Source organism: Cyphomyrmex costatus, unplaced genomic scaffold (assembly GCF_001594065.2).
Source record: "Cyphomyrmex costatus isolate MS0001 unplaced genomic scaffold, Ccosl1.0 scaffold2396, whole genome shotgun sequence".
Lineage (NCBI taxonomy): Eukaryota > Metazoa > Arthropoda > Insecta > Hymenoptera > Formicidae > Cyphomyrmex > Cyphomyrmex costatus.
In genome coordinates this window covers 1-14912 of record NW_017276473.1, presented here as the reverse complement: position 1 = coordinate 14912, position 14912 = coordinate 1, and the positions used below count along the sequence as shown (strand labels likewise).

Sequence of the window (14912 nt, the reverse complement as noted above, 5' to 3'; positions counted from 1 at the left end):
ATATTTTTTATTCGTTAACACAATCGCATATATAAAACAAAATTATTAAATAAATGTAAAACGGTTGCTCTTCGTAGTAATATATTATGCGCGGTGTGGTGTTGTGAGGGGGACAGCGAAAGCTAGTCGTAAATGATTCGAAAATCAACCGAAAGTTGCACAGTCCCCCGCGCCGCTCCGCGTGCAGTCGAACGAAATGTTCCATGACAATCGAATGGCATTGTTCTGCGCGCGGAGCGGTGAGGTGAGGGGGACAGCGAAAGTTAGACGGAGAAGATTCGAAAATCAACTGAAAGTTGCACTGTCCCCCTCACCACACCGCGTACAGTTGAAATGCCCCATGACTGTCGAATGGCATTGTTCAGCGCGCGGAGCGGTGAGGTGAGGAGAACAGCGAAAGCTAGACGAAGGCGATTCGAAAATCAGCCGAAAGTTGCACTGTCCCCCTCAACACACCGCGTGCAGTTGAAATGCCCCATGACTGTCAAATGGCATTGTTCAGCGCGCGGAGCGGTGAGGTGAGGGGAACAACGAAAGCTAGGCGAAGGCGATTCGAAAATCAGCCGAAAGTTGCACTGTCCCCCTCACCACACCGCGTGCAGTCCAAGTACTCCATGATGGTCGAATGGCATTGTACTGTGCGCGGTGCGATACGGTAAGAGGGACTGCGAAAGCTGGACGAATATTCGAAAATCAACCAAAAGTTGCACCCCTCTCACCTCACCGCTGCACTCGCAGTCCACATGCCCCATGACGATCGAGCGATATAGACTAGCGCCACATTTGCCTCTTGCGGCAGGAATGTCAGAAGGACATCGAATGGAATGTGGTCGACAATGATGACAATGATGATGACAATAATAATAACGACGACGACGTATCTTAAAAATAAAACGTGAAAATTTACAGATTCGGACTTTGAGTCGTGATATCTTCGCTCGTAGGCCACGTAGAGAAAAAATGAAAGCACTTTTATTATACAATTTAAGCAATTGCTATCGATTGAGCGTATATAGAACTTGAGCCGTTCAGCCGTTACTGAGATCTGATCATCTCAATCCCCCGAAACTCTCAGTTTCGCGTAAAGGAGGCACGGCAGTGCCGCGGCGCTTGGCTTAGCGCCGAGACACTACCGTGTCTCCAGATATTATGCTCCCGGTGAAGGAGAAAATATTCTGAGTTATAATTTTTCTCGTGGGTAAGATTTTAATGTTTTTCGGCTAACGACTACTGGTTTATTTATAAGTTTTAAGTTCCAATATTACCGATGTGAAAGAAAGTAAAACTTTTCTATATTTGCAGTGTGAAAGTGACCTATTCTGAGTATAAGCTTTAGTGTTTCTGAATATGAATATTGTTCGATATAGAATTAATTTCTCTCAGTAAAATAATTTAATTTCTCAGGTGGTTGAGAATGCTCTAAGTATAAAATTTTTAGATTTCAAGACTTTAACGTTCCCTAGTTGAATGAAACATACTCCAAGTATAACGTTCTTGACATGTAAGAGATATTCTACGTGTGAAGTTGAATATCGGTAATTTCGATATGAGAGAAATTATTCTATGTATTTCCGACTTAAATCTATAAGGAATAGGAAGTGAGCGTTAATACAATGACCCTCGAACGCCGTGAAGGCGCGGACAAGAGTCGGTAAAGTATCGGAAGGAATTTTCAGAGTGATTCCTGGACGCCAGAAGGCGCGGACAAGAATCGGCTGTGAAAAGATACAGTTGAAGGGAAGCCGCAGAAACGCCTTTCGGCGCGAGGTATAATTATCTTGTCTGTGACTCTTTTCTGAAAGGAATAGGTACGCTCCGCTAGAATCGCCGAGTTTATATATGGTTTGCTTGGTAGCGTCTCGCGGTAAGGGGATGTTATTCTTTTGGCTGTGTTATGTCCGTGTGAGGACGTTTTGAAAAATTCTTTAATTATTAATTTGTCGATTCTAAGCTTAATAACGCCGAATTACAATGCGCGAATGCAAGAAATCTATAGTTTACAGGGTACAGCTCATATGGCCGAGTCGGCTTCGCGCGTGTTGTAGTACGACACGAGTAAAGTGTACACAGAGATGCGCTGTGTTTTTCATGCCGTGTTTTCGGTAGGCCGCTTCCTCGAGCGATTACTGAGAATTAAGTATTCGCGAGAGATTCTATGTTTATTTAAGCCTTTATTTTAGACTTGTGAGTGTCAGCGCTTGTCAGATGGGTATGTATGTGTTCCTATGCTTGCTGGCGTCCAGTAGGTGTACTCGAAGCTGCACGGAAGTGCATTACTGGGATGCATCGCGGTTTTTTCTGAATTCTGCCGAAGATCGTTAATTATTCTCAGATCTAAATAGCTCGACTTTATCAGCTCGTGATTGTCTTTTTATTGGCGATAGTGGATTTGTATTTAAATGCATCCTAGTTGCATTTTCTACCTTAAACAGTTGGCGCAGGCGCAGTTATTCGCAATTCGGTTTCGGCCGTTTAGACGCGTGCTACGAGTCACGACTTTAGTTCTCTATGTATTTGTGTTACTCATACTAGCATTGATTCGTGTATCCTGTCTAGTGACGGACGTGGTGCCGTATTGTAGGCGCATCGGATGTTACAATAACCCCCAGATGATTATGAAAAATTAATTTAATTTTTTATGATCATCTGAGGATTATATATTATTTTCTTAAAAAAATACTATTTGTGTAGGGGAGAGTCACTAGTTGTGAGACGGCACTAGTTGTGAGACAGCCAAGTATTTCAAATACGGAATGTAAACAATCCGATCTGTTTACATTCAAACATTTCTTTTGATGCGAGGTAGTTATTGCATTGACAACAAAGCCGATAGTCGTATACCTTAATTTCAAACATAGTGAAAATCGAAAAAATAATTAAAACATCCATATCTGGCGTAGTACTAGCTTCCTAATTAAATTAGCTGAAAAAGGTAAGTGTAATGCATTTTCAATCAGTATTTTTCTTATACTTTGTGATGCTATATTGCTGTGTGCTAATTTACAGTTAAAAATTTTTTTTTATCATTTTCAAAATTTTGTCATTTTTTGTTTGTGAGACACATCACATCGCTAGTTGTGAGACACTATGTTTTTCGCCATAAAGTGACGGTTTCGAAGCGTTCGTAACTGCAAAATATCGTAATTACTGTTTATTATTTGTTTATTTCTTCAAGTCGTAAACAAGACAACATATGACTTTGCAAAAACACCGTTTAACTATCGTTCTGACTTATTTTCTCACATTTTTAGATATGCCAACTCCAAACAAATCAACGGAATCCCAAGAAGTCAATTTTAATGCGCTTCTTCAAGCCATTAAATGTTGTATAGTGGAACAGAAAAGCATCCGATTGACTGCCCATGAACATGACCTTGATAAAAGTACTTTGCAGCGCTACGTAAATAAAGTAAAAGCCAATTATGAGGATATTTTGACAGTTGAGAAGAATGAATTGATGGAATTCATCCAAACGTGTAGCAGAAGAACTCCATCAAATATGGTACGTTTTTCACCTCTACTGTATACTCCACCATGATGAATGGTTTTTTAATAATTTTTTTACGCTAGGTTTTCTCTCTTGCACAAGAAAAAGACCTTGTAGACTATGTCCTCAAGTGCGTAAATCATTATTACGGCCTGAGTATCAATGATTTAAAGGAATTGGCGTTCCAGTTAGCAAAAAAAACTCGGCCTTAAATGTCCGACCGTTTGGAATGAGGATTCAAAAGCCGGTCGTACATGGTATTATCTTTTTATGAAACGTCATCCAGAACTGAAGCTTAGAACAGCAGAGCAAACATCCATTCATCGGGTCAAAGCTTTCTGCAAAGATAATGTAGACAAGTTTTTTGAAAATTTGGGCCGACTGCTGGATGAATTTCATTTTGATAGCACGTCTATTTACAACATGGATGAGAGCGGTTTTTCTAATGTTCCCACCAAAATTGGCAAAGTTATTGCCTTAAAAGGAATGAAACGAATTGGAAAAGTAGAGGCTGCCGAGCGTGATACGATGATAACCCTGGCCCTTACGGTCATTGCCAGTGGAAATTCTATCCCTCCGTTTTTCTTATTCCCACGCAAGAAGATGCAAACATGCTTTTTAGATAATGTTTCGTGTGGAACTGCTGGTTTTGCGAATGATTCTAGCTGGATGGCCCAGTCAAAGTTTTGTCAGTACATTCGACATTTTATCAAGTTCGTCAAGCCATCAACGGATTCACCTGTGCTTTTGTTGCTAGACAACCACTCGTCTCATTTATCTGTGGATGCATTAGATATAGCGGTTAAGCATGGAATTCATATTCTTTCATTTCCTCCACACTGCAGCCATAAGTTGCAACCACTGGATGTGTCAGTTTTTGGCCCTACCAAAGCTTATTACAAGTCGCAGTGTTCTACATGGCAAAAGAACAATGCCAATAAGGTAAATTCAATGTTTTTTTTTATCATTGACATTTTTCTAATTTGTTGTAACCTTCATTCTTAATAGGTTTTGGAAATAAAGCATATTGCAGGTCTTGTTTGTGCAGCATTAGATTCGGCGTTGACATCAAAAACGATCAAATCGGGTTTTGCTGCAACGGGAATTTCTCCATTCAATCCCGATATTTTTTCTGATGCTGACTTTGTTCAAGCCGTTCAGCAAAATGCTGAGGAAGCGGCGATTGAGGCTGATCTTAACGAAAATAACCAACGGCGGATTATTGTTGTTGATCCACTAAATGTTGTTTGTGATGAAGCTATTGTACCTGAAACAATTGAACCAACAACATCTCGAGGAGCATTAACTATGACACCGGGTCAAGCATCGATTTTAGATGAAATTGGTCCATTGCAAGCAGCTACTCCAAAAAAGCCGTCAAATCGTGGTCGAAAAGCAATGAAGAGCTGCGAGCTAACCTCTCCTGAAAACATTGCTGTTCTTAAAGAGAAAGCAGCAAAGAAGGCCGCAGAAGCAGCGAAGAAAGAAGCCACAGCAACAAGAAAAAAAAGAGCAACAACGGCGCCGAAGAAAACAACACAACCTGTTAAGCGTTTTAAAACACAAATTTCACCGCGATCGGCTGACGAAGACGATGATGATGACGATGCTGATTTTTGCATACTTTGTTTGAAGCTGTTGCCAAAGAAATTAACCGCTTTCAATTCCATCCAATGCAATTCCTGCGAACGGCCTGTTCACTTAAAGTGTGCAAACATGCGCACAAGCTTTTTACATGCATACATTCTGACAGCGATTTGGACGAAGAAGACTAATGGTCTTTAAAATAAATAAAAATGACAATTTTTACTATTATTCGCAGTTGTACGTCATATTTTTCAAATTGAACAAAACATTTTTCAGTGTTTCACAACTAGTGACAAATTTTTTTTTGCAAAAAAACATGTATTCAGAAAATTGGTCATAACAATTTTTGTGTTGATCTGAAAACTATATTATTATATATAGTTATTATATATAGTTTATTATGCATATCACAAAAGTGCTTACATGGACTTCCATATTATTACACTTACTTATCTTACAAAAATAAAAACTTAATGATCTGCCTAAATGAAATGATATTGAGATGCGACCAAAATTATTGAAAAGCATTCGTGAAAATAGACATTCGATATGACACTTAGAATTGCGAAAAGATGAAAAATGACAGAGTTATATAGGGTTAAATAAGGTTATAAATAAGTTTCCGCCGATATAGGCTTTTCGCGTGTTTATAAAGGTATTTTGTTTGTAGAATGAAAAAAAAAAAATAAAATAAATACCGCAGGGATATAACACCAAACAATAATACATATGTAAAATATGCATAATTTAAAATGGGATCTTTGATGATATATGTCCCATTTATACAAAGCTTAATTGTTAAGCATGCCACACATTTATAAAGACTCCATTGCTTGACAAAACACAAATGCGACAATTCCGATCGAGTTCTTTGTACCTTATCAATTTGACGTGCCAATAATACTCACGTCATTCACGCACGCTGCTTTTCTCTCTCTCTCTCTCTCTCTCTCTCTCTCTCTCTCTCTCTCTCTCCCCCCCCCTTACTCGTTCTATCATCTCCATCCATCTGATTCCTCTCCCATCCTGATTTAAGACATCTACATCTCTTTCCCCTTTCTCCCATACATACTCGCACCTGTTCTTTAAATGCTCAACATTCTCTCTCTCTTTTGCACACAGTCTACACTTTCTCTCCTCCTCCTTCATCCAATACTTATTTCCCCTCTCTTCATTCCCGCATCTCCATCTCGCTATTTTCACCAATCGTTTGCCCTCATTTCTCTTACACATTCTTACATATATTGGTACCCCATTCACTCTCCCATAACTTGCACACGACTTAGACACTCTCACTTTCTCTCCTCTCTCTTGTTCATCTACTTCTATATCTCTTTTTCTCAGAAGCTCCCATTTATTCTCTCCACATTCATTCATAGCTACTTCGCTCATACCTCCTCTCCATAGATAATTCCCCCTCTCCACACTCTCTCTTGACCATTCACTCCTATCATTCTCTCTTTCGCTCTTTCTCTTCTCATCCATGCACATCATCCCGATTTCCCCTCCCTCTCCCTTCTCTAATTTTTCCTCAAACCTTCCTGCCCTCCATCCCGTTTCTACTCTTAATTTATTTCTTTTTAACTCCTCTCTTGCTATATACCCCGGTGTAACCCTTTCCAATCCCAAGATCCACTTCAGATATTTTTCCTGAATCGCTTCCACCTCCTTCCACTCTCTGTACCCCCATATTTCCACTCCATAAAATAAAATTCCCTTCACTATACTGTCAAACAGTTTTAGCCTCCATCTTACATCCCCCTTGAATTTTCTCTCCCCATAACTCCATACCCACCCCATTGCCACTCTAGCCCTTCTCACCCTTTCTCTCACATGTTCCTTATCCCCTCCATGCCTTGTTATCACATACCCTAAATACTTGTATTCTTTCACTTCCTCTATCCTTTTCCCTCCCCACCACCAGAATCTCTCCTTCTCTCTTCCTCCCTTCTTTCTAAACACCATCACCTTGGATTTATCAGCACTCAGTTCTAGCTTCTTCCCTTCTATATACCTCCTCACCCCCCTTATCATGTCTCTTAATCCTTCCTCCTCCTCTGCTAGCAGCACAATATCATCCGCATATTCTATTGACCACATCCTATCATTTCCCACCCGAATCCCCCCCTTCCCTTTCTTTAACTCCTCCTCAATATCTGCTATGTATATATTAAACAGGGTCGGGCTCATCGGGCAACCCTGCCTTACCCCATTTTCCACCCAAAATTCCCTTGACACATTCTCACCTATCCTCACAACACATCTCGTCTCCTCATATACCTCCATCACTCTGTCTATTAAACCCTCACTCACCCCTCTTTTCCTCATCATTTCCCACAACACTTTTCTATCCACTCTATCGAATGCTGCCTTTAGATCCATGAAAAACGCCCACACCTTCTTTTTCTGTTCTATCCTTCTTCCCACTATATACTTCAGGATCTTCACATTCTCCACTGTCCCTCTTCCTTTCCTGAAGCTCGCCTGCGACCTACTCCATCCTCCTTTCTCATCCAGCTCTTTTATTAACCTTCTGTTTAAAATATTCGCATATATTTTATATCCTGTGCTCGTCATCGTTACCCCTCTATAATTTCCTGGGTCCCCTCTCTCTCCTCTCTTCCAAATCGGTACCACGACTCCTACCCTCCATCTCTCCGGGAACCCTTCCCCCTCCCATACTCTCCTCAATACCTCCCCCAATCTTTTCCCAATTATTTCCCCTCCCTCTTTCCATGCCTCATTTTTTATTCCATCCTGTCTCGCTGCTTTGCCCATTTTTAACCTTTTTATTTCATTCATTACCTCCTCTTCCCCTATCCCCTCGTCTCCTACTCTATCAGCTTCTCTTATTCTACTTCCCTCCCCTTTTCTTTCCTCAACTCCACCTAAGTTTCCAATGAAGTGCTTTACCCACTCCTCCATTTCAATCTCTTTACATATCCCCTCCCTTTTCTTCCTCCTTCTGTTTATAAATTTCCATGCCTCTGATTCCGTCTTTATATTTTCTACCTCCTTTTCCTCCCGTCTCTTTTGCTCCACCTCTTTCTTTGCACACAACTCTCTATACTCCTTTTTACATCGTAAGTATTCTTCATACCTTCCATCTTCTTGTTCTCTCCTATACCGTCTTCTCGCTCTATTCATCTCTCTCTTCTTTTCTCTACACTCTCCATCCCACCACGGGCACCATCCTAGCCCCCCTCTCTTCCTCCTTTTTTTAAACTCCACCGCTTTATTTATCTCTCTTTCCAACTCCTCCCACCTCTCTTTCACCCCTCCCCCTCTCCATTCTACTTCCTCTATGGTCTTCCTGTACTTCCTTGTACCCTCCTTTGACCAATCCTGAAATTCTTGCTCTTCCTCTCTCTTCTCTTTTCCCCTTTCATAATATGACCCTAACTCTATCATAATTGGCTGATGGTCCGACTCCCCCCTGCACCCTACCTCAAATCTCCCTACTCTCTCCCAAGCTTTCCAGTTCACTATACCAAAGTCAATTACTGATCTCCCTTCTCCCTTCTCATAGGTCCACTCCCCCTCTTCGTCCCCCTCCTTATCTCCATTTAAGACCATCCATCCCCTTTCCTCTATCACCTCTATCAAATCTCTTCCTTGCTTATTTATAACTTTATCTTTAGACTCTCTAGCTTCCTCATTTGTCCCTTCTCCCTCTGTACACTGTCTACCCCACCCTTCTCCTTTCCCTATTCTAGCATTAAAATCCCCTGCTATCATTAAAATTCCCTCTTCCTCTTCCTTAATCACCTCTTTCAAATTATCCATACCCTCTTTTCGTCCCTCCCTGTTATACACTATCACAAATCTCCACCTCTCCCTATCTATGATCATTTCCCTTTCCTGAATGCCATCCCTCTCATCATACCCGATTTCTCTTTCCTCCAACTCCCTTCTCACTCCAGTCACAATACCCCCCCTCGCTCTTCCCATCTTTCCCTCCCTCCTAGCTACCTGACACTTCCATCTCCAACCCTCTGGCATTTTATCTCTCATCTTCCCCCACTCCCTTTCATCTACCCACGTTTCTATCAACCCGATCACATCAAATTCGCTCAAGAATTTCCAAAAATCCTCATCCTTCTTTTTTAATCCTGCAACATTCCATACCACCCCCCTAACCTTTTTCCCCTTCTTACACCCGTCCCGCCCTTTCCTATTTTGCGTGGATTCCTCTTTTTTCTCCTTCACCCTGCAAGCACTCTTTAAAAATTCATCTCACACATACACCCTCGTTCGCTCTTCCATACATACTCTTTTCCATTTAACCACCCCCTTCCAAACCCCACTTTCACACGCATACCTTTGTCTCTCTCCTTTTTTGCCCACGCCCTAATCGCACTCTGTCTCTCTCTCTCACTCTTCATCATGTCATCATCCACATACACTCTCGATCCTCTCAACTTATTCTTTTTCTCCATTATCATTCTTTTCTCATACATACTATTTAATTTTACAACTATCATACTCTCATTCTCTCTCACTCTAATCTTATATGCATCCTTCACATTTATTTCTTTCTCATTCACTCCTATTTTCTCTAAAACTCCTTCCACCGCCTCTCTTACATTTCCTCCCTTTACATCCACCCCTCTTATTACAATATTTAATCTTCTCTCTCTTCTTTCTTGATCCATGTTTTTCTTCTCCATCTCTTGTACTTTCTCTTTTAGTTCTTTTAACTCGTCCTCTAATTTCTCCCTTGCCTTTCTCTCTTCTGCTCTTATCTTTTCGATCTCTTCCTTCATTTCCCTCTTTAAATCCCTCTTTATTTCCTCCCCTGTTTCCTCTACTTTTTTCAAAATTTCCTGCTTCGCTTCTTCCAGCAATCTTTTCATCACCTCTTCTATTTGCTCCATTCTGCTTCCTACTTTTTCTCTTTGTTCTTCTTCGTCAGGGTCCACTTTCCCCTTTTCAATCTTTACCCTCTGCTTTTTCTTATTTTTTTCCTCCTGATCTGTATCGGAATCGCTTCCTCTATTTCGTTTTGACAGTAATGATATTATGCTGCCGCTCGCACTGCTTTCCCTTCTGTCTCGGCCCAAGCTCTCCGCTTTCGTTAGCCTTCCTCTTCTTCCTTTCCCTGCTCCTCTCTTGTCTTCCCTTTTCTGCTCCTCCCTTCCCTCTACCTCGCTTCCTTCACCCCACTTACCACTCAACCACTCCTTTAGCACAGTATATCCAGTAGCGCAACTCTCCTGATTTTATGTCACACAAAATGGAGTGCGCATGCGCGAAATAAGCAACCTGCACATGCGCGCCACCGAAACTTCTTTCTCACTTCTTCTTATCCGTTCTCTGTCACTCTTTGTCAGGACCATTTAAACGGCTCCGTTTAAAGATCCTGTCGATCCTGTGATTAGGTGTGTGCCAGTGTGTGCTTAGAAAGCTCAAATTTGAAGGAAATTAGTATAATTTCCATCTGTTTGAGTTGTGTTAGTTCGAGAAACTACGAATTTAGTTTGTGACCGAAAAGTTTGTGGAAATAAAATAGTGAAAAAGTGGAAAAAATTAAGTGAAACCGAGGAACGATTACTAAGAAAATAGTTAATCTATACAACTATTGTATAAATTATCTATTCTCTTGTACTTTTGCACTTTTGATCTTAGCTTTGTTTCAGGTGTTGCTGAAGAAGAGAGTTTAAATCACAAAGTGAAACTAAAGAAAACAATAAAAATGAGTGGAAAAAAACGATCATGTGCTGTACGATTGTGCGTTCAAAGTTTTAATGTGGAACGACATTTTTTTAGATTTCCAAAAGAGCATGACAGGTATTGTTTCATAATTATTACTTTATAATGTAAATTTTGTTTATATTAATTTTATTATGTGTCATCACACACACACACACACACACACACACACACACACACACACACACACTTACTTGTAGTGAGTGATTTACTGTTTTTACAAAAAAATGTTGCAATCTTTTATTAAACAACTATATTAATCTGTTAATGATAAAACTTTATAACTTATGTATATATGTGTATATATTTATATGTGTATAGATGGATGCAGTGGATACGAGCATGTGGAAGGCTGGATTTAGAACCCAAAGGTCCAGAATATGCCTATCACAATTGCTGTTTGTGCCATTTACATTTTGAAAAAAAATGGTACAATATTAACAAAATTAGAGCTCGTCTTCACCCAGATGCTATACCTACTCTATTTGGAGTGCATATTAATAAACAAGAGTGAGTTTTTATTTTTATTATTTATTTTTTTATAATTTAGTTTATTTAGATTTAATCAAATTGAGTAATATACTGTGCATACATAGAAAGCAGTACATATAAAATAATATATAATAATTTTACAACAATATAATTACTTTAATAATGAGATGTGTATAATTAATCAAATAATATATGTATAGTAATAATATCTATTAATAATAGTTGTTATTTTATGTATTATTAAAATAATTTATAAATACAGAAAATGGTTCTTTTTTCAGAAATGTTGTTCAACTGTATTCAATTAATGAAACAGAAAAAGAAGATAGATTCACAGAAAAAATAAATAGGTATATTTAAACTGTTTTATATTTTTTTATATAATAATATTTTATGAAGTTATGATATATATATTCTTTTATTGTAGAAATGTATGCAGAGAGACCACTGATGTTGAAATAATTCAAATGCAAGAAGAGACTAGGTAATTTATATTAATAGACAACATTTTTATTTTTAATAAAAGTATATAATTTTTTATGATATTTTCAGTAATGCTAGCACTTCACAAACAATTCTGCCAATTACTATCCATGACATAGAGGCTGAAAAAGTTAAACCGTAAGTTTTCGTTTAATAAGTTATCTATTATAGTAAAGCATATATTTTTATTTTTTCATTTATAATAAAATATTTTTACAAACATTTTCTTATTACTAGAATGTGTAATTAAAAAATTAATCTATTATATTTCTATTTTTTAACTTTATCTTTTAATACTACTCAAATTTATTTCTTTTGTTAGTAGAATTTACTAGATTGTTCATCATATTCCAAAAAAATCTTCACTAATTTAATGGATTTGTATCATATTACAGAAGTACATCCAGGAGTCAAGATAATAAATCGTTGGATGATAGCCCAAAGAAAAGGAAATTGCGTTTGAAGATTAAGAGATTGCAGATACAAAATAATACACTACGTCAAAGAATTCGACGACTCCGTTTGGAAAGAAAGAAAAAGAAGGTAACACTTAAAAAAGAAAATGAATTTGAGCGTTTGAAAAAATTAGGCCGTAAATTATTACCCGAACAATTTAATAAAATTTTAATGGCACAAGTCAACGCACAACTTAAAAGTAAACGTGGTAGAAGATATGATCTCGAATTTAAAAAATTTGCATTGTCAATTTATTTTTTAAGTCCACGAACTTATCGAGAATTGCAACAATCTATTGCATTGCCTTCTGTACGTTCTTTACATTTATTTACAGAAAGATGGAATATCTTACCGGGTATAAATGATAAAATTTTTGAAGCCTTAAAATTAAAATTAAATTCATTACCATTGATAGAACGTCATTGTGTGTTATGTGCAGATGAAATGAGTTTAAAAAGTCATTTGTTCTATAATGTATCAAGAGATGAAATTATTGGATTTGAGGACAATGGTGATAAAAAATCATGTGTGCCTGCAAAAAGTGCTTTTGTTATAATGGCACGTAGCATTGCAGGCGAATGGAAACTGCCCGTTTACTTCTGTTTTGTAGAGACTACGTGTCATAGTAATGTATTAAAAAATATTTTATTTGATATTATAATTAAGTTAAGAAATTGTGGTGCTATGGTGCATGCATTAATAACAGATATGGGTTCTAATTTTATACAACTATCTCGTAATTTAGGAATCTCAACAGAAAATTCTACCTTTTCAGTTAACGAAGAAAATGTAGTTTACATTTTTGATACTCCACACTTAATTAAAGCAACTCGAAATAATTTATTAAAGTACAATTTTAAAATTAATGATAAAATAGCTTCTTGGGATCACATTGTACAGTTTTATAAACGAGACAGCACACAATGGATAAAAGCAGCTCCTAAATTATCGATGGATCATATAGAGCCAAATAATTTTACAAAAATGAAAGTAAAGTATGCTGTACAAGTATTCAGTAATCATGTAGCTGCAGGAATGTGTACGCAAATGTCTTTTGGTTTTCTTCCAACTGAAGCAGTTGGGACTATAGATTTAATAGATCATTTTAATAAATTATTTGATATTTTAAATTCATCAACTTTAAATAATTACAAAGAATATGGAAAAGCTTTTATCGGAAATGATAAACAAATGCAGTTCTTGGAAGAAATGTTATATTTTATAAAGTGTATTAAAGTCGTAGACAAAAATAATAAATCTGTAACAGTTAAATGTTTTAATTGCTGGCAGATAACAATTAATAGTATTATTCAGCTCTGGACAATATTAAAAAATTGTCATTTTCAGTATCTGCAAACACGTAGATTAAATCAAGATTGTGTCGAAAATTTCTTTGGCTCTGTTCGGCAACAAGGTGGTAATTGCTTTAATCCGACACCTATACAATTTACACGTGCCTTTAAAAAATTATTCAGTACGAAATTTTTAGAACAATCAAAAAATCAAAATTGTGCTCCTGATAATGGTGAAATACTAAATCTTATTGGAACGTCTAATATTAAAGAGTCTACAACTTCGGAATTTGTTCCATCATTGGCGCTTAAAGTTTTAAAAATTCCAACTCATGATTACCAAACAATGACTCTGCCAGAAGAAAATGCGCTTAAGTATGTATGCGGCTATTTAATTAAAAAATGTACAGCAATACATACATGTGATATATGTACAAAATATGTAAATGAAAATGAGACTGTATTAGATGAAACTACATTATATTGTTCTTTTCGAGCTTGTGAAAACGAAGAAGGAAATTTGTTCGGAAATTTTCATATACCTAGTAATGAGTTTTATAATTACATTCAGAAATTAGAAGAAATATTTGTAAAAAATTTTGAAAAGAATTGTTTTCAGAAAAATATTGGTAATTACTTATTACAGTTGGCACAAAGTATAACTTTTGAACCACCATGTCCAAATTTCCCAACTTCTTATTTAATAAAATTATTTCTTCGTATGCGTATATACACTCGCATGCAAAAAAAGCGGTACACTGAAAAATTAGGAAAAATTTACCAAATTTCAAATGATCATAACTTGGTAAATAATAAAGATAAAAATATGTTTAAAAAAGGAAAATAAAGCTTGAAGTGTCCACTTAAGAATATTTGAACGGCAATTATAAGCGGTAATTTTTTTCAAAATGGCGGATTACAAAATGAGAAGATGTAAAATTTGTAATCAAAGGTGCGAGTTTGCGACGATCCACGGCGTGAATCAGGTATCGCAGCTCAATGGAACAAAATCCACATGAAAATATGGACTTTTATCTTTAAAATGCTTTTTTACGGAGTTTGATACGATCATTTTTCACTGAGTTATTCCAAATTTAAGGTATCGCTGTCATTAACACAAATTATGGCTGTAATTTATGTCAATATAAACTGCATCGAGTTTGACAGGTCGGAATTGAATCTCAATTTGTGTGTGCGCGCGTGCGTGTGTGTGTGTCTGTGTCTGAGTGTGTGGTGGGGGGGTGGCGTGTATGTATACATATGCATGTGTATGTCCTGCTCTTGGCGTTATCCAGGATCAACGGCGTGGACGTGACAGGAATCTGATCCCGCGTGCGTGCGTGTGTGTCACAGCAGAGATGAGGGCCCCACGGTTCGTCACTTCCGCAGTATTTTCAGACTCC

General features: G+C 37.5%; 1 protein-coding gene and 1 long non-coding RNA gene across 2 annotated transcripts in view; both read left to right on the top strand.

Moving 5' to 3' along the window:
- The window catches only part of LOC108774189 (uncharacterized), a 9528-nt gene extending 4256 nt beyond the window's left edge, over nucleotides 1–5272 (top strand). Inside the window, exons 2-4 of the mRNA XM_018540233.1 lie at nucleotides 3252–3502; nucleotides 3680–4429; nucleotides 4496–5272. Of these exons, the coding sequence (XP_018395735.1) occupies nucleotides 3252–3502; nucleotides 3680–4429; nucleotides 4496–5272 (1778 nt within the window). The remainder of the gene's footprint in view (nucleotides 1–3251; nucleotides 3503–3679; nucleotides 4430–4495) is intronic.
- A 5948-nt stretch (nucleotides 5273–11220) lies between these two features.
- LOC108774190 (uncharacterized) lies at nucleotides 11221–11762 on the top strand. The gene is made up of 3 exons (XR_001940720.1): nucleotides 11221–11296; nucleotides 11560–11628; nucleotides 11706–11762. It is a non-coding gene; the product is annotated as an uncharacterized LOC108774190 (long non-coding RNA).
- The last annotated feature ends 3150 nt before the right edge of the window (nucleotides 11763–14912 follow it).